Source organism: Eschscholzia californica, unplaced genomic scaffold (assembly GCF_041429995.1).
Source record: "Eschscholzia californica isolate CP2 unplaced genomic scaffold, dmEscCali1.0.p SCAF_2, whole genome shotgun sequence".
NCBI classification, from domain to species: domain Eukaryota; kingdom Viridiplantae; phylum Streptophyta; class Magnoliopsida; order Ranunculales; family Papaveraceae; genus Eschscholzia; species Eschscholzia californica.
This window is the reverse complement of record NW_028238309.1, coordinates 5,114,560-5,132,168: the sequence shown is the minus strand read 5'-3', so window position 1 is coordinate 5,132,168 and position 17,609 is coordinate 5,114,560. Positions and strand designations below refer to the sequence as shown.

General features: G+C 37.0%; 3 protein-coding genes, 1 long non-coding RNA gene and 1 pseudogene across 10 annotated transcripts in view; 4 read left to right on the top strand and 1 right to left on the bottom strand.

The window, feature by feature from the left end:
- The first annotated feature begins 1,351 nt into the window (after positions 1-1,351).
- The window catches only part of LOC147555537 (monocopper oxidase-like protein SKU5), a 42,393-nt gene continuing 26,135 nt past the window's right edge, over positions 1,352-17,609 (top strand). The window contains exon 1 of the mRNA XM_086663152.1: positions 1,352-1,473. The gene's annotated coding sequence lies outside the window, so the exon portion shown is untranslated. The remainder of the gene's footprint in view (positions 1,474-17,609) is intronic.
- Positions 4,153-9,550, top strand: LOC147555543 (uncharacterized; annotated as a pseudogene). The gene is made up of 10 exons (XR_015234103.1): positions 4,153-4,509; positions 4,860-4,882; positions 5,679-5,784; positions 6,377-6,454; positions 6,536-6,695; positions 6,726-6,757; positions 6,848-7,102; positions 7,311-7,519; positions 7,965-8,314; positions 9,287-9,550. The product of XR_015234103.1 is annotated as an uncharacterized LOC147555543 (transcript).
- Positions 4,608-17,609, top strand: part of LOC147555538 (Tetratricopeptide repeat (TPR)-like superfamily protein) — a 38,841-nt gene continuing 25,839 nt past the window's right edge. For 2 of the 4 annotated variants that reach the window (XM_086663154.1, XM_086663156.1), the window contains exon 1: positions 4,608-4,740. The gene's annotated coding sequence lies outside the window, so the exon portion shown is untranslated. Of the gene's footprint in view, positions 4,741-4,859; positions 4,888-5,192; positions 5,258-17,609 lie in introns of those variants that run through there. The other 2 variants (XM_086663157.1, XM_086663155.1) reach the window with 2 other exon arrangements.
- Positions 10,343-17,277, top strand: LOC147555541 (ankyrin repeat protein SKIP35-like). Of its 2 annotated transcripts, none has more exons than XM_086663160.1 (2): positions 10,343-11,379; positions 16,275-17,277. In XM_086663160.1, the coding sequence occupies exons 1-2, from the start codon at positions 11,377-11,379 to the stop codon at positions 17,127-17,129; spliced, it is 858 nt and encodes a 285-aa protein (XP_086519286.1). In that variant the 5' UTR covers positions 10,343-11,376; the 3' UTR covers positions 17,130-17,277. The 2 variants fall into 2 exon arrangements, with proteins under 2 accessions (XP_086519286.1, XP_086519285.1); XM_086663159.1 differs by lacking the exon at positions 10,343-11,379 and adding an exon at positions 11,826-12,178.
- On the bottom strand, positions 13,663-15,516 carry LOC147555542 (uncharacterized). 2 transcript variants are annotated; one of them, XR_015234903.1, is made up of 3 exons: positions 14,891-15,516; positions 14,014-14,247; positions 13,663-13,904 (listed from the first exon to the last, which is right to left on the bottom strand). It is a non-coding gene; the product is annotated as an uncharacterized LOC147555542 (long non-coding RNA). The 2 variants fall into 2 exon arrangements; XR_015234904.1 differs by having other exon boundaries at positions 14,014-14,802; positions 14,891-15,246.

Sequence of the window (17,609 nt, the reverse complement as noted above, 5' to 3'; positions counted from 1 at the left end):
AATACTTTAGGTGTATTCTTTTCGGGAAATTGGTGGAAGACTGAAATTTTAATTCTTTTGGTTAAAAAGATAATTTATATTTTTTTTTTATTAAAAATTTAAAATTTATATTTCAGGAAATTGGGCTGGAGACTCAATTTTTTGTTTTTTTTTGTCAAAAAGACAAGTTATCTTTTTTTCCTTCTAGGCACCATGAAAAGTTTGGAAATAGGCTTGAAGGACAATTCTAAAAATCCCTTAATTTTGTATACCTGAATTGACCTTTGTATAAAGGAAAATTTTAGAAACACCCTCAGATTTTCCAAAAACCCTCACATTTTATATAATCTTACTTCTTAGTTACTTATTTTGTTAGGGTTTGATTTTGCGAAGCTTTGCAAACTAGTTTGCAAACTGATTTGCAAACTGGTTTGCACTACTTTGCAAATTGGTTTGCAATCTGGTTTGCCTTGCAGAGCTTTGCAAACTGATTTGCAAACAGATTTGCAAACTGGTTTGCAATCTGGTTTGCCTTGCAAAGCTTTGCAAACTGATTTGCAAACTGGTTTGCACTAGTTTGCAATCTGGTTTGCCTTGCAAACTAGTTTGCACTGCTTTGCAAATTGGTTTGCAAACTAGTTTGCAATAAGGTCAGTTTTGTCTTTTCCCTATATTAGATAATTTACAAAAATGCCACAGGGAGCTGAAGCCCATAAAAAATTGTCCAATCCTTTTTAACCAAAGGCCAAAGTTTTTAGGGAGTTTTGGCCAAATTTCCCTTTATATTTCTTCTTATTAAAACTCAAATATTTGTATATTTTTAGTTAAAAACGTAATATTTTTTTGTAAAGGTGTTGAAAGCTGTTGTAAAGTGGGTGCAAGACGCTCCAAAACTGTTGCAAGACGTTGCAAAACTGTCGTAAAACGTTACAAACTGTCGCAAAGCGTTACAAAGCTGTCGGAACGCGTTACAAAGCTGTCGCAAGGTGTTGCAAATAAAAAAATTACTCATGCAACTGAAGACTTAAAAAAATTGACTGGTCCTTTTTAACTAAAATCTTCATAATTGAGGAATTTTTGACAAATTTCTTTATTTATTTAGAGAGATGCTAGAGTTACAAAGAATTTTTACAAAAAAAAGTTCTCAGCTGATGTGGCGGTTGTGATATTCATCTCTCAACGGTCTAGATTTGTTCAAAGTTTTAAACCAAAACTGTTACATCAGTTGGGAACTATCTTTTGTCAAAATCTTTTGTAACTTTAACCTTTTCCATTTATTTTACCTCAAGCCCGCACAAAAAAAACTCAGTTAAAAGTTTTTTTTTTTATGAAGAACTCGGTTAAAAGTTGACATTCAAAATTTTCACCCAGTAGAGTGAAGTTCCTACTGGAATACTGGATGCAACCAGAGAATTGACCCATCAAAGTTAAAGAGAAGATGGCACAATATTTCGTGCCCGTCACTGGTGGATCCAAACTCATAAATAGGAAATAGTAAGGGTTATTTCCCTAATGGCCCCCTACTTTGTGACCAGCTTCCTGCCTGGCCCCCTACTTTACAAGAAATACTCATATGGCCTCCTTCCGTTATAACACCGTTACTCTCTTTCCTCCATCTCTTTTTCTCTCTCTGTCATGTCAAGCCACATCATCTATTACGCCACCTCATCACCTTCTCCGGCAGAGGTCGCCGGCCGGCCAAATTTCCGGCCGGCGACCTTCAAACTAATTTTTTTTTTCTCTTCTTCTTCTTCTTCTTCCTCTCTCTCCTGTTTTCTCTCTCATCTTCTTCTTCTTCCTCCCTTTCTCTCTCATGTTCTTCCTCTCCCCCTCTCTCTCTCTTCCCCTTTCTTCTCACTCTCTCTAAAATGGCCGGCGTCTGGGAAACCAGACCGACGAGGTCTGGGAAAAACCCAGACAGACGAAGGTCTGGTTTCCCCAGACCTTCAGATCTGGGAATTCCCGGATCTGGGAGTTCCCAGATCTGAAGGTCTGGGGAAACCAGACCTTCGTCGGTCTGGTTTCCCAGACCGACGGCCGGCGAAGGGTTCCCCCCTTCGCCGGCCATTTTAGAGAGAGAGAGAGGAAGAAGAGAGAGAGAGGAAGAAGATGAGAGAGAGGAAGAAGAAGAAGAAGAAGAAGAGAGAGAAAATAGGAGAGAGAAAACAGGAGAGAGAGAGGAAGAAGAAGAGATTTTTTTTTTCTTTTTAGTTTGAAGGTTGCCTGCCGGAAATTTGGCCGGCCGGCGACCTCTGTCGGAGAAGGTGATGAGGTGGCGTAATAGATGATGTGGCGTGACATGGCAGAGAGAGAAAAAGAGATGGAGGAGAGAGAGTAACGGTGTTATAACGGAAGGGGGCCATATGGGTATTTCTTGTAAAGTAGGGGGCCAGACAGGAAGTTGGTCACAAAGTAGGGGGCCATTAGGGAAATAACCTATCAATTTATTCAAGTAAAGCAAGAAACACGTTGGTTCGAATGTCTGGTTTCTAGTCTTCCTTTTGTATTTCAATTCTAAATTTCAGTTTTCAATAGCAAGGCAAGATAGGCAGTTCGCGTTTAGAACCCTAAACTCTGAACCCCTGAACCCCGAACTAAACCCCGAGCAAGATTTGACAGAAAGTGACCTAAATTGATATTCAACTTGTTCTGTGGTTATGTTGGTTGATGTAGTTATTCTTTTCCACTTTCCGAATTTTTGATATGAGATGGATTATTTTCAGGTTGAGTTACTTCTTGGAAAAGCTTACTCTGATTGGGGCCATGTAGGTGATGCTGTTTCTGTTTATGATCAACTCATCTCTAAACACCCCAACGACTTTCGAGGATACTTGGCAAAGGTTCGTTGTCTCAACTTATTCTTATGTATCTTGCACGTGAATAACCCCGTTGTTAAAAAAAATCCATGTCTAAATTGTTCCGGTACTTGGAACATGTTATTACGAAGAACTAGCAAACTAGAAAAGCAACAATGGAAACATAACACAAGAGATTTACGTGGTTCGGTTGGTGAGACCTACTCCACGACGAACAATGGCACGATAATTTTCACTATGTATGAAAAACCTACAAAGATTTCTCAAGGATTCCTGTACTTGTAGCTCCCTAAAATCCTAGCACTCCGCCTCCACGAGTCTCTCCCAAAACTAAGTAAACAAGATACCCTACTTACATTGATAACACTCTTTACAAGACTGGGATCACTTTTCGTGTTAGATATTCACCCACATTCAAGGCACTTTCAACAGACATATGAAGTGTTTGGGTTGGTTCTTTGGTGACTGGACTCAATACCGAAACAACACAAAAGAGTTAGATAGATTATACTTCGCCTCGTTCTAGTAATCTAAAGGATATTGGAGTACTTCTTATGTTGCACATGGACCAAATGATGAATTCATGTGGAGCTTTTCATTTGATGCTTCTACAGGGAATTATTTTGAAAGAAAATGGTAAGCTTGGAGATGCAGAGAGGATGTTCATTCAAGTGAGTATATGAACTATAGATTTTTAAATGTATCTTGCTCAATGCTGATTAAGCCGTTAGAATGCATTTGACATCCAGGGCTCAAGTCGTGGCCCGTCGCCCCTGTCCATCTTGGTCTGCTCCTGGCCCTCAGGCTGGTGCGGGGCCATCCTTGTTCATTGAAGGGCTCTGCATGGCCAATCAGGCTGGTGTATCTTTGTGTTTAATTTGATTTTCAAGCAAGTAGGCACCAGAAAAAAAATGGTGGCAAGGAGGTGGATGTATGATGTGAGACTGGAAACGACTTATAACTAGAATTCTAAGGTCAAGTTTGTCCACGAAAAAAGAACGTTGTCACCCTGAATAGAGATCAGGTGTGTTACTTTGATTTTCTGGTAATCGTAATATTTCACTGTACCGTTTGGTTTGGTCGGAAGAATGATAGGTAGAAGTTGGTTTTGTTTACTGATGATACAATCCACCCCGAGGTTGGGGTTTCCCTATCAGGAAAAAGAATCATATACTATAACGTCTCAAGTTTTACCAGTTATTGATATCGTTTCTATTGTTGATAATTAGCTTCATGTCCATTGATGCAAGGTTTTATTTCTGGTGCATGCTCGAGGAGCCTCTACCTAAAAAGTCTTTCAAATTGTATGAAACTATTACAATCCCCAGTGAATTTAATTCCTTACGTGTTTCACTATTAAATTTTTTGTTTGTGACATATGGTCTACGAGTCTATACCTAAAAGGTCTCATAATTAGTAAGTTTGAGCACACAGGTGTATCTATTATCTCGACGCTCTCCGAACGAATTTCATTTCTTATGTATTTATGTTACCTTTTCTTTTAAAAGAGTACTTGTGTCTACCAACAGCATATCAGTCTTCCTTCAACAAAAAAAAAAAACACCATTTTCTCTCTCTATATATAAATCCTTTTCCTACCCATTTTCCTTGGAACCTTTCATTTACTTTTCCCAACTCAAAACAAACACACAGATACTCTCTCTCACTCTCTCTCTCGTCTGATCTCGATCTTGTTCTTGTCTTGGTTTATGAGGTAATAATCCCCCTTTACCCATCTCCTTCTTCTCTCCCTCTCTCTTTTGAATCCATTCTCTTTATTTTCTTACCGGTTTTCCATGTTTTTGTGTTCAGATCTGTTTTTGAAACGAGTTTCATGTCAAGTAGTCGACTTTTTCATCTCTTTACCTAAGAGATTCCTTCCCCTAATTTGGGTTTCTTTTGATTCCCTTTCTAAATTGATAAATTAGGTTAGATTTGGCTTTCCGTTTTCGAATTAGGGTTTTGAGTTTAGTTATGAATTTCAAGATTTGTTCTTTAATAGAGTAATTTTGTGTTTTTTTTCTTACTATTACTAACGTTTTTCTGTTCTGATTTTTGGTGCAGCTCAAAGGAGAGCCCCACTCTTGGTTAGGTTTTATTTTTAGTTAATCTTTGTTTTTATACTTAATTTTGCTCTTCTTTTTCTTGTTATATTGAATCCACCTGATTAGCTAATTGTTATGTGCATTTAGGTTACTGCCATGGTAGCTTGTATGCATTAAGTTCTCTGCTTGTTTTAAACACATAGCATTAGCATATACTAGTTTTGCCCTAGGAGTAAATCTTGCAGGGTATATATATATATATATATATATATATATATATATATATATATATATATATATATGCTCATTAAAGATCACCCTTGCCGCATTTTTGGTTATTTTAACAGGAAAAGTTGGTAGGTGTAAGCAAGGTTTAGAGTAAGATGGATAAGCTCGAAAGCATAACTATGAAAAGAAATTCATTTTCAATCAACGACGTTAGTTTACCCAATATGAAACTGTATTAACATAGATTCTATAAAGTTGCTGTCTTGTTAAAACAACTAGTCTGAAAACTTACAAACATCTAGGCTCTTATCAACCTTTTCACGAGTTCAAATTCTTTCAGATGCACTCCTTAGTTGGGGAGCAAAATGCAGATCACACATAACAATAGGATAGAACTTTGCACACGCAACATGAGCGATCTTGAGCTGCTTACATGATGGTCTTGAATCTATGATGTTCTAAAAAAATCTGACTATATTCCGATATTCGTGTCTAAGTATAGCTGTTTGCATATTTGAATTTTCTGCTTCTCGATATTAGTACTCCTAATAAAGTAGCAACTTGCCAACTTTATTTCTAACTACATATATGACTATATGTTTTTATCCAGTGGTACGCGGATTAAGACCCGCAAACGAAATATAGCAGCGCCTCTAGACCCTTCCGCATTTGCAGATGCTGTGGCCCAGATATATCTGGATAATGCTGGTGATCTTGTAAGTCTCTCTTATGCATCTTGATTCTTGAGTGAGTTCTGTTGTTTCTTGGTAGTCATCAAACTGAATATACTAGGATCCTCTTATTATCTGATCACTTAGATAGCTTCTTGCCCCACTGTCTTCCTCGTTCAATAAAAGCAATTAAAGATGTACTTATATCAAGTACAAACCAAGAAGAGATATGGTAAACCGTAAACATCGAGATTCTGTTACACAGACTGTAATGGATAGTTAATTAGGCTCGCTTAAACATCCTGAGGAGATTAGATGAATCTTATGCTAAGTCTTATCAAGCTGTTTATGATTTGCTTCACTGGCTTGATTTACTAATACTCTTACCAGGTTTAGCTTACTAGTTTAATATATCTTTTGATTTTGATAGATAGGTCGTATACTCGTATACAGTAGGTCTTCTCAAGGATTTGTGTTTATTTCGTTCTTCTATTCTGCTGTTTATTCTGGATAAATTGCTATCGTAAACCTTGACATTTTTTTTTCTTTTTTAAATAAACCTCGATGCGCAATTGACTTGTTGGAACTTCGACTACCTTAGTACCTACGAATGTGCTGACGTATTTTCTGTCTGCAGGAGCTTGTTGCTAAAAGCCTCGAATTGTCAGACGACTCAGACCTTAACTTCTCAAGATACGGTGACACTTTTATTGAGGTAAGCATTTTTCTGACACTGGGAATTTGATATATTGCTTGGGGACTTCTTTTGATGGACCTTCTATATGTTTTTCTTCAGGTAGTCTTCACAGGAGGCCGTACTCAACCTGGCACGACAAAGCCTGATGAAGGAGAGCGCCACACTTTTTCTGTTCTAGACTGTAGCCAACACGCGAAGCTATTTTGCCATCTGTGCTCTATATTCAAAAGATCTTACGTAGAAGGCCTTTCTGAGCATTTTACGTGAGTTATAGTTAAGATCATGCAAACGTTCTGCTGAAGGCTTTTCTGAGCATTTTACGTGAGTTATAGTTAAGATCATGCAAAAACTGTTGAAACGAATTCTAAAAAAACCCTAAACTTATATTCCTGATTGTTGTGTGCTGGTCAGCAAGGACAGAATGCTGACTTTGGTCGCGTACAATGAGAAGAAGATGTTTGATGTCAAACTGAAAGAGATGAAAACTGCATTGACAACTCAGATAGCAGAGGAGACTGATATATCTGAAGTTAAACTGTTAAACGAGTTAAGGATGCTAATTTACCTGATATCGAAGTTGTCCGTATTTTATGGGATGTCTTAATGGATGCTGTACAGTGGTCAGGGAAAAATCAGCAGCAGAATGCTAACTCAGCACTACGACAGGTATGCAGCTGAACACTTCGTTTCTTTTGATAAACTATGATAATTGTTAGTGAAGTAGTTAGCTTCAGATAATCTTGGGTTTAGGTCCTGCTTGTGTGAAAGACACGATTAGTAAACACGATTTTTTGTAGTTGTCGTGACATTTGTGAAAGACACGATTTTTTGGGTGGTGGTTTCCGTTTGTTTAGAATGTGTTCTTTTCGTACAGGTGAAAGCATGGGCTGAGCTTTTGAATGCTTTTTGTACGAGTGGAAAGCTAGAGCTTGAGCTTATATACAAAGTCCAAATCCAATGCTACGAGGATGCGAAACTAATGAAGTTGTTTCCCGAAATTGTGAGATCCCTCTATGACCAGGATGTCCTAGCGAAAGATACGATCCTTCTCTGGTTCGGTAAAGGAACAAACCCCAAGGGGAGGTACGAAAGTTGAGATTATTGTTATAGACAACAAATGAGCTCACTATTTATTAGCCAATCTCTTCTGATTAACAAACAAAAATCGGTTTCGACATTTGCTATACTTAAAAGAATTCCCTGTGGTCAATTAGTTAACCTCCAACACTAGACCTGCTTTTGAAGGTCCTCGTCAGCTGGCCATATATGAAGAAAATCCGTTCGCAATGGGCTTCATCTCTAACCAGTAGGCCATAGCCGATATTGAAGCTGACTATCTATTAGTCGATCTCTTCTGATTAATATACTTGGAATGTTTGCTAGTCAATTAGTTAACCTGGAACACGAGGCCCGTTGTTGATGGGACCACATCAGCGGGCCGTGTACGAAGAAAACAACCATCTGTATTTTATCTTATCTTCGTAATTCATCGTCAGCAGTTTAAATTGGTTTGAAAATGGTGTTGCAGGCAAAGCTTCGTAAAGGCTTTGGAACCATTTGTTAAATGGCTGGAGAATGCTGAAGAAGAAGATTAAAAGCGAAGAAGTTGATGTATCAAACGGACCTTATGTCACCACCAACCGTCTACTTTAAGAAAGAGAGAGAAAGAGAGGGAAAGAGTAGAAAAGGGATTTAATTTTTTTTCCTCTTCTTCATCCTGGATTCAGTACTTGAAACCAGTGAAAGTTTTTCAATACAAAATCGCACATCTCCAACCCTTTTCCCTCCATGAAAACGAGTGAAAGTTTTTCAACAAAAATCACTCCCTCACCGAATTGAAACCAGACGAATACAAATCGGTGAAAGTCATCACACCAGGTATTCTCTCTCTCTCTCTCTCCATTCGAATACAACTAGGGTTTTTACCTTAGGGATTTCAATCTGGGTTTAATGTTCTTACCAAAAGGACAGAGACAGAGAGATGATATCAGATCTCTGTCTCTATTTCTCTCTTCATATCTCGCGGATGCCTTCTTGTAGATTTGTGGAGAGATATGTTTGAGGAATCATCCTCTCCCTCATACTTAGTTAGGTCTGTTTTATTTTTTTTACATGTTTTTATTTCTCTTAGATCTGGTTTAATGTTTTCTATAGTTTTTTTTTGTTGAAAAGTTTTAAATGAACTTGATTTGTTTAAATGTATCGACATTGTAAAATATCAGACATTTTGTCTACAAGATTTCACAATTAGGGCCTGACTTCCCCCACCTCTTGGACAACAAGTATTTGACACTTCTGTTTTTTTTTATATAGGATTTTTGCTAGCCATTTCTGTTTTTGTCTATAATTATTTGAAGACATGTTAAAAAGGTGAAATTTTGGGCAATTTATTTCATGATGGATGAAAACTTGAATTAGAAGTGACTACAAAACTTATTTTAAAACATTTTAAGAAAAAGGTGAAATTTTGGGCAATTTATTTCAGGATGGATGAAAACTTGAATTAGAAGGGACTACAATACTTATTTTAAAACATTTTAAGAAAGTGTTAAGAAGACCCGATGAGCTGGAGCTTCTGATTGCCTTCGATAGTCTTAGGACTACGTACCACGACGATGACATTGTAACATCTTCTCTGAATCACATAAAGATTAGACATTTAAAACCCGAAGGGAATGACACACTCCTATATTTGTCTGCCGGAAAGACAGTATCAATTACGGCTGCTGTTAATCATGTTCAAGACATGGCATATGCTATAGTAGTATCTAATTGACGTTTTTTTGTTCCTATTTTGTTCTTTATAATTTCTTTATAGAATACTAAACGTGTTTTATAATTTCTTTATAGAATAATCAACTTGCTAAGAAAAGGCGTCCACTAATGACCATCGAAGAAACTTCATCGTGCATTTGTGATTTTGGTCCTCGAATCCCGACACGGATGGGAAGTTTCCAACAAGTATACGGGCAATTGCTGGTTTTGAAGGAGTAGATCCAAAAATTTATGTGGTCCGTAATTATTCCACTAAATTATGATTGAATGTGTTACCGATAAAATGGTTTTTGAAGGTTGTGGTAAATAAGTAGCAAGAAACTATTTTGAAAAGAAAAATTATAACGTGTATATGAGTGAAAGTGACGAAATCGAAGTAATTAACAAAGCGATTGTTCTGACTAGTGTTCATTCAAAAAATTCCGACGGTATAGTGGACTGGAGGGCGTATAAGTATCGTAAGTCTCTCACATTATAGATTAAATGTGTTACCGATAAAATGGTTTTTGCAGGTTCTGGTAAAGAAATAGTAAGAAACTATTTTGAAAATGATGTCAAACTCGTCAAACTGGCCGGGACCCGACTCAGATGATTTAGCCTCCAATGCTAGTCGCACTTCAAGATTCACTGCCTTCGTCATCTTCCTCATATCCTTGAAAATATAAAATAAATCTACAAAGCAAACAGATTGAAATTTAAAAAAGTATAAGATTTATTTAAATTTCAGTCTGTTTGCTTTGTAGATTCATTTTATATTTTCAAGGATATGAGGAAGAGGGCGAAGGCAGTGAATCCTGAAGTGCGACTAGTATTGAAGGCTGAATCATCTGGGTCGTCGTCCCGGCCAGTTTGGCGAGTTTGACATCATTTTCAAAATAATTTCTTACTATTTCTTTACCAGAACCTACAAAAGCCATTTTATCGGCAACACATTCAATCCATTATTTGAGAGACTTTCGATACTTTTACGCCCTCCAGTCTACTAAGCGACTATACCGTCAGAATTTTTTGAAAGAACACTAGTTAGAACCATCGCTTCGTTAATTACTCCGATTGCGTCACTTTTACTTATATGCTCGTTATAATTTTTCTTTTGAAAATAATTTCTTGCTACTTCTATACCACAACCTGCAAAAATCATTTTATCGGTAATACATTTTCAAACTAGAATTGGAAGTGTGACTAGCATTGGAGGCTGAATCATCTAGGTCTTCGTCATCATCAGGGTCGTCGTCCCGGCCAGTTTGGTGAGTTTGACATCATTTTCAAATTAGAATTGGAAGCCTCTACAAGTGAGGTTAAATCATTTTTTTTTCAGTATTATTTGATCCCGTACTGAAAACACGTGGCATTGGTGTTTAGTTGGATTTGGAAGCCTCTATAAGTGAGGTCAAATACTTTTTTTTTTTTCAGTATTATTTAATACCGTTAATCCCGTACTGAAACAGTAAAAAACTCTTAGGACACCTGAATTGTGGCTAAAAAGTACCGTGCATTTGGTATAAGCACCTCTTGCAAACTCAAAAGATTAGCAAAGACGTAAGTATGAGAAATAAACACACCTGCATGGTCCCGGAATCAGCTGTTAGTGTCAAAAAAGCAAGCTTTCCGAATGCTCTTCCTGAAACAATTCTTCCAGCTATTGACACCAAATTGGCATCATCAGTAGACTCTTCACCATAATTACTTAGGTAACTGCTAGTTACTACCTAGGCAGTTCCCATACTATTCAGGGCAAATCCCTAAACCAGAGAGATACGTGATTTCCCAATTCCCATTTTTGAGAAATCTGAAACAACGTCCATTATCAAGGTTTAGAAGATTTTGGCCAAATCATAAGGGTAACACTGCAATCTACTGTATCTTCAAGTTATGAATTCGGGTAAGTACCTACAACCTTTTACATCTCTTTAATTCATGAAATAGAGATCTTGGGTTACTTTCATTTATGTTTTTTTGTTATTTAAATGCATGAATAATGAATTTTCATCAGGATATTCTTTAAGGACCTTGCAAAAGGGACTTAAGAGCTTTTTCTCAGTCCCCATCCAAGCAAAACGTCAAGCCTGGTGAGTGTTCCTCAAGACTCCACTAACTCGCCAAGCATCGGTAGTCAGAAACTCAGGCATGCTTGAGGCTCTGATGACATGTTTTGAACTTCAGAGATGGTGAGTAGTAATTGGAGTCCAGAAAGTAGTATACCGAAAACAAAAACGAACGAAACTAATAATAGCAAGAGAAAAGAGAAACATGTTATATATGAGAAAAGGGGGAATTAGTCTCACAAAATAGAAATGGTAAAAGTACATCTTTGATTTGGAAAACAAGAAAACACAACCAGGAAAGACCCTTCGGATTATTTGACGACTATTAGCAGCTAGTATAGTTAAGGGTGGGAATTTAACTCGGAAGCCCGAAACCCGATCCGGAACGCCTGAGTCCGACGAATAAACATGCAACCCGAAGCCCGAGATGGGCTATGCACGCCCGACCCGTTAAGTTTTGGTGGGCGGGCTTGGGCTCTCCTGAAAAATGCCTTGCCCGAGTGCATTGCCCGAGTACATAGCACGAAGCATATGCCCGGTTCATAAGGTCCGTTTGATTGGAGATGGATGGTCAGATTTAGATTTCTAATGTTAGGGTTTTGTAGGGTATTATAAAAAGCTCTTTACTTGGCTGCCTTTCCACCACCCACATTGAGGAAGGAAAAGAGGGAGAGTGAGAGATACAGAGAGAAATAGAGAGAGAGAGTGAGAGTGAGAGATACAAAGAGAAATAGAGAGAAATAGAGAGAGTGAGAGAAAGAGAGGAAGGGACGAAAATTAAAACAAGAAAATGAAGATGGTGTGTTGTTGGTTGAGGACAAACTATATTTACAGATCTAAAAATGAAGAACAATAATCATAATAATTTATGTTGTGCTTCTTTATCATCTTTTTCTTGTATTCGATCTCTCTTAAGGTTAAGGTATCTATTTTTCTAGATTTGTAACTTCTCTTTCCTTTCATGGGATGGTCATAATATATTTTGATCTTCAACCTCATATTCCGATTTATAGATGTATTGTTTTTCATTTGTTTGTAAATATCTAGTTTTTGTCTCACCTCCTCTCTTTATATTTCTCTGTCTATATGTCACTATCTTCTATGAAGATCTATGAAAATGGTGAAGAAAATGTATCCATAAAATATAATTTTGGATCTTTTTTGCTTAAGGTTTATCAAGATCCTTTCTCTGTTTTATATTTTGTGATCTATGAACAATTAAACACTGAGAAAATTTTCTTTTTTAATATTTTAAAGTGCACGGCCCGATTCCCGCCCGCCCGAAACCCGTTAAGCCCGTCGTGGGTTACTACCCATGGCGGGCAATGTGCAAGAAATCTTCGAATTACCCGGCCCGAGCCCGCCCGACAAGTCTGCCGGGCATTGATATTAGGGATAATTTCTAAAAAGGTCAAAATAATATTGAAAATGAGTAGAAAAGCACAAAACATTTGAAAATTATTATTGAGGTCAAAAAGTGTGCAAATACTAAAATACCCCCTTTTGTCATTTTGTGTAACTAAATTCTTTTATTTTTTTTTAAACTTTAAATCGATATAACTTTTGTTTGAGATGTCGAATTTCTATAAAAATTATATATTTAGAATTGATTTTTCATTAGCTTTCTAACAAGATCCACTTTCAATACTTTTTTTTTAAAAAAAAAAACTCAGACAAAAACGGCATTTTTTTCCTTTACGTTTTTCTGCAAACGTGTTTGCAACAATCTGGTATGCAAACGTGTTTGCAATAATATGTTCTGCAAACGTGTTTGCAACAATCTGGTATGCAAACGTGTTTGCAATAATATGTTCTGCAAACGTGTTTGCAACAAGCTGTTATGCAAACGTGTTTGCAACAATCTGTTCTGCAAACGTGTTTGCAACAATCTGATCTGGAAACATGTGTTTGCATAATGTAAACTGCAAACATATGCAAACATGTATTTGCATAATTTAAACTGCAAACTGTGTTTGCAAAATATAGATTTGCAAGCTCTGCAGAATATCATCTTGAGTCACATATCTTGCAAACTTTATTTGCAAATCGAGAATATAAACTAAGAGTATGTGTCCACGAAATCTTGAGTTTGGAATTGATTTCATCATTCATCATATGAAACTCATGAAGAAATTGTGTAGTCGACTTTAAGATCAAACCTTCAAAATTCTTATGATTTTCTACTTTAAGATCAAAACTTGTAATTGTGAAAGTCTATAAAACATCATTTTTTTTCAAGCTTTTGATAACAAAATTAACGAGCTTCATCGATTTCACCACACTTTGAATACATATCAAACAAAGAGCTAACAACAAATACATTTTTATCCGAACCCGTATTCGTAATCAAAGAATGGATTTGTTTTCCATTTTGAAGTATTGCAAGACTCCCACAAGCACTCAAAATACTAGCAAATGTGTAATTTGTTGGATATAATCTGTCTTTATGCATTTCGACAAAAAGCCTTACGGCATCTTCACCTAATAAGTTATGAGAATACCCAACAATCATGGAGTTCACAAGAATACTCTCTCTCTCTCTAAAGTCTCATTGAAAAGCAATCTAGCCCAAATAATTTTTCCGTGTCTCGAATAACAACCCGAAGTCCAAGATTCAGACTGAGGACAAGCACTCCAACTTTCATAACCTGAAAAGCAATCATGGAGTTCACCTAATAAGAGAACTACTTACAAAACTATTTTGTTCAAACCCAAGTTTCATAACCCATTTTGTTAACTAATAAGAGAACTACTTACAGAAATATTTTGTTCGAACCCAAGTTTCACAACCTGAACATGAAGCAATTAAACTTCCTGTGGAGCAAATTTCATACTGAGTACAAGTACTTACTACACTTGTAAAAGTGAAAGAATCATGTTAATATTTGTCTCCATCACTTTTTTCAACAAAACCATATCTTCCTTTCCTCTTTCATTTTGAGCAAACCCAGAGATAACTGAAGTTATGGTACTTGATCATGATCTCTAACTCTGTAAAAGACATTCCTTGCATCAACCATTAGTTCACATTTAGCATATAAATCAAAAATGCACTATTTAAAACCATTGTTAATATTAAACATTAGTGAAGGATTAAAGCACCATTAGCAAAATTTTTGTTCTTACATCTTGAGAGGACAAATAGTGAAATAGAACAAGTCTAACATCAAAAAATTTACTTGCTAAAACAAAATTGAAACCCTAAAATCTTCCATTTGTAATACATTATTGGTTTAAAGTTTTTTGGTTGCTGCCCCTTCTTCCTTCTTGTTATGTTTCTTAGCATACCACTTCTAATCATCCTCAAATGAACTCATATTACAATACAAAATTGAATTGAGAAACTGGCATAACCTAGAAAACTCCAAGTAATTTCAGAAAATCTATTTTATCATAAAGTAATATAAGTTCGTAGTTCCGCGCAAATCCCCTTACAAAGGAAAACAATTTCTTAATGGAAGTGAGAAATTGAACAGAACCCACTTCAGATAAACTAACTTAATTGACTTCTAGAGAGAGAGAGAAAGAGAAACCAATCTTTTTCATCTGTAAAAATGAAACTACCCAACTATAAACAACTAATTCAGTCAATACCCATAATGGAGAACATATAAGAAGTCACAAAATTAATTACCAAAAATTTTAATGGGAGCTTCAAGCTTTAATAGATCAAGTTGCTGCAAAAGCACGCCCTTAGAGACCAAAAAAAGTTGCCCAATCTTTAATTCTGAAAGTTGGACTTTTTCCCAAGTTTGCCTCCGAGAATTGTAATGGAGAAGTTCGATTCAAATTCACCACATTGGACGAATCCGGTTCTTTAGATTTGAGAAGGAAGATCGATTAAAGCATAAACAAAAACGTCGCCACCAATGGTTCTCTCGTGAACATCATCTCTAAAATCACCACTGGATCTCACCTTTCATGAACGCCATCTATAGCTTTCTCTCTCTAGCATCTGATCTTCCTTTTACCTCTCTCACTACGATTCACAATGGAAACCTTGAATCGTTCTTCTTTATCTAATCTTCAGATCTGCACAGACAAAGAACCCTAGAATTGGCTTTGTAGAGAGAGAAATTAAATTTTAATAAGCAAGGGTATTTTGGAAATAAAAAATATATAAATTGACCTGATGGCTAATTTCTCATATTATCATAAACTTTATGTATCATTTGATATAATATTTTGACAACTTTTGATTAATAAGAGAAGATGATTGTTTTTTTAGTTATTATGATATTTTTTTGAACTCAACTAGTCATTTTCCCTTGATATTACCCACCCAAAACGCCCGAGCCCGAACTTGAAGTGCCCATAGGCCCCCGAACCCGGCTCGTTTCCCACCCTAGTATGAGTTCTAGACTTCTAGTTAGCGACAAAGTTATAGAAGAACAGAGAGTTCGTGTCTGTCGGTCTGTGGCTGCAAGAAAATTCGTAGTTGGAGACGAGAACATCTGAAGAATTCGGGATGTTACTTGGGGTGGAAAGAAAAAAAACATGCACTTGAGTTGGAAGTAGTAAATGGGACAATAAGAGCACCTCAGGAAGTCTTTAGTTAAGTAAAAAAGAGCACCCAAAATGCTTATGCAGGAAGTCTATTTATTTGGACGCCCCTTGATTGTAATTTGTTGAAGAAATGTCACCCTTGAACAGACTCGTGCTAGCCTATCATCTTGCTTCTCTCCTCCAGGTCTTTCATTTTTTCTCTCTTTTTCAACGACTGTGGAGTTTGGTTATGGTTGAATTTATTTAAAGTATCGGCTGTGATCTCCTGAAACTTTGTGCTTAGTAGTATGAATATGGATAACGCGAAGTTACAATATGTGCATATAGATAAGTCACTGAAATATTGAACGAAAAGTAAATCTCTGCAAGTGCTTGTTCAAATGGCGTATACTGGAACTTTTTCCTGTTTCTGTTTTTTTGAGGATTACCTCCTCTAATATTTCTACTTGCTTTTATACTGATAAAAACATGGATACTGAGGGTTAAAATTAGTTTTTATCATGTCTCTGTAGATTGCTCATAGGAACAGCTTGGATGTGGACGTAGACCTAGCTCTGGGTTTTGCTTCTCATTACTGCAAGATCGGCACAACGGAATGTCTAGTCGAAGAAGGCAATGCAATCGCATTGTTAGGCCCTCTGATGAGAGCTGCCGAGAGAGGTTGTATGCAAGTTGTCCAATGGTTCGTCCAAAGAGGTTGTCGTGATATGGAACTCTGTCTTGTCCTAACAGCAGCAACCTCAAGCAGCCAAGTAGAAATCGCAGCTTACCTCCTTCCTCATGTCCCTCAACATGTCCTCGCTGCTCTTAGCATCGAGATTCTAAAAGCAGCTGGAGAGAGAAGCGGTAGGTCACTCGATGGCGTTGCCTTTCTCCTTCGTTCCGACTTTCTCGGTGACCCTGCTGCCACCTATGCAGTTGCTGACAGCATTGCCAGATCAGACGACGAAGCTGTGGCCCCTGAACTAAGATCATATATGCAAGAACACTGGTCCGAGGCAGCATTCAAGGACGGGTTAAGACACGAAGAAGATCACTACGTGAACGTGATGAGGATATTAGATAGAGGCCAGTCTCCGATATCGTTTTGCTTGAGAGACATTCCTTCAGCATTAAGGACAGGTATTACTTTTTTACCTCTGTATAGAGATTGTGTGGCGAATGGTGGGCTTTTGTTATCACAGAGGCTAAGAGGACAGCTTGTTGAAGCAGTAAAGAGACTTGGTGGGAATACTGTGACGATGGATGACTTGACTCAAACAAGCCATGGTGGAAGAGAGTTGTTGAGCGTATTGGAGCATTTTCTTCCGCCGTTTTTGGTGCGGCAGAGAGGTGATAATGACACTTTCACAGTTTCGCTTCGTTGATATCGTCGGTCTTTTTATCCCATCTTTGGGTTATATTTTCGATCACTTAAGTAATAATGTCTTGATAATAATATTTAGAATGGTACAACAAGGGAAACAGATGTTCTATCAAGTGGGGTTTAATTCCTTCTTATCCATCTAGTTTTTGTCCTCTCTCTCTCTCTCTCTCTCTCTCTCTCTCTCTCTCTCTCTCTCTCTATATATATATATATATATATATATATATATATACTTTTTACAATGTTATTATTCTGCACATCCTTGCTTAATTTGTGAACAAGATGAAAGGGTGTCCTTTTCCCATGAGTGGAACCCTAGTCATTTCAATTGGTACACAAGTTGACAAGTAGCTGTGAAAACCAAAAAAAAAAAAGTAGCTGTGAAAACAAAAACTGCAGATAGTTACTGTAGTGTAAGAGCTCAACTTGTTTTTTTTCTAGAGTTAAGAGCTGCAAACCTGAGGTCTGTTTTTCTTTTTTT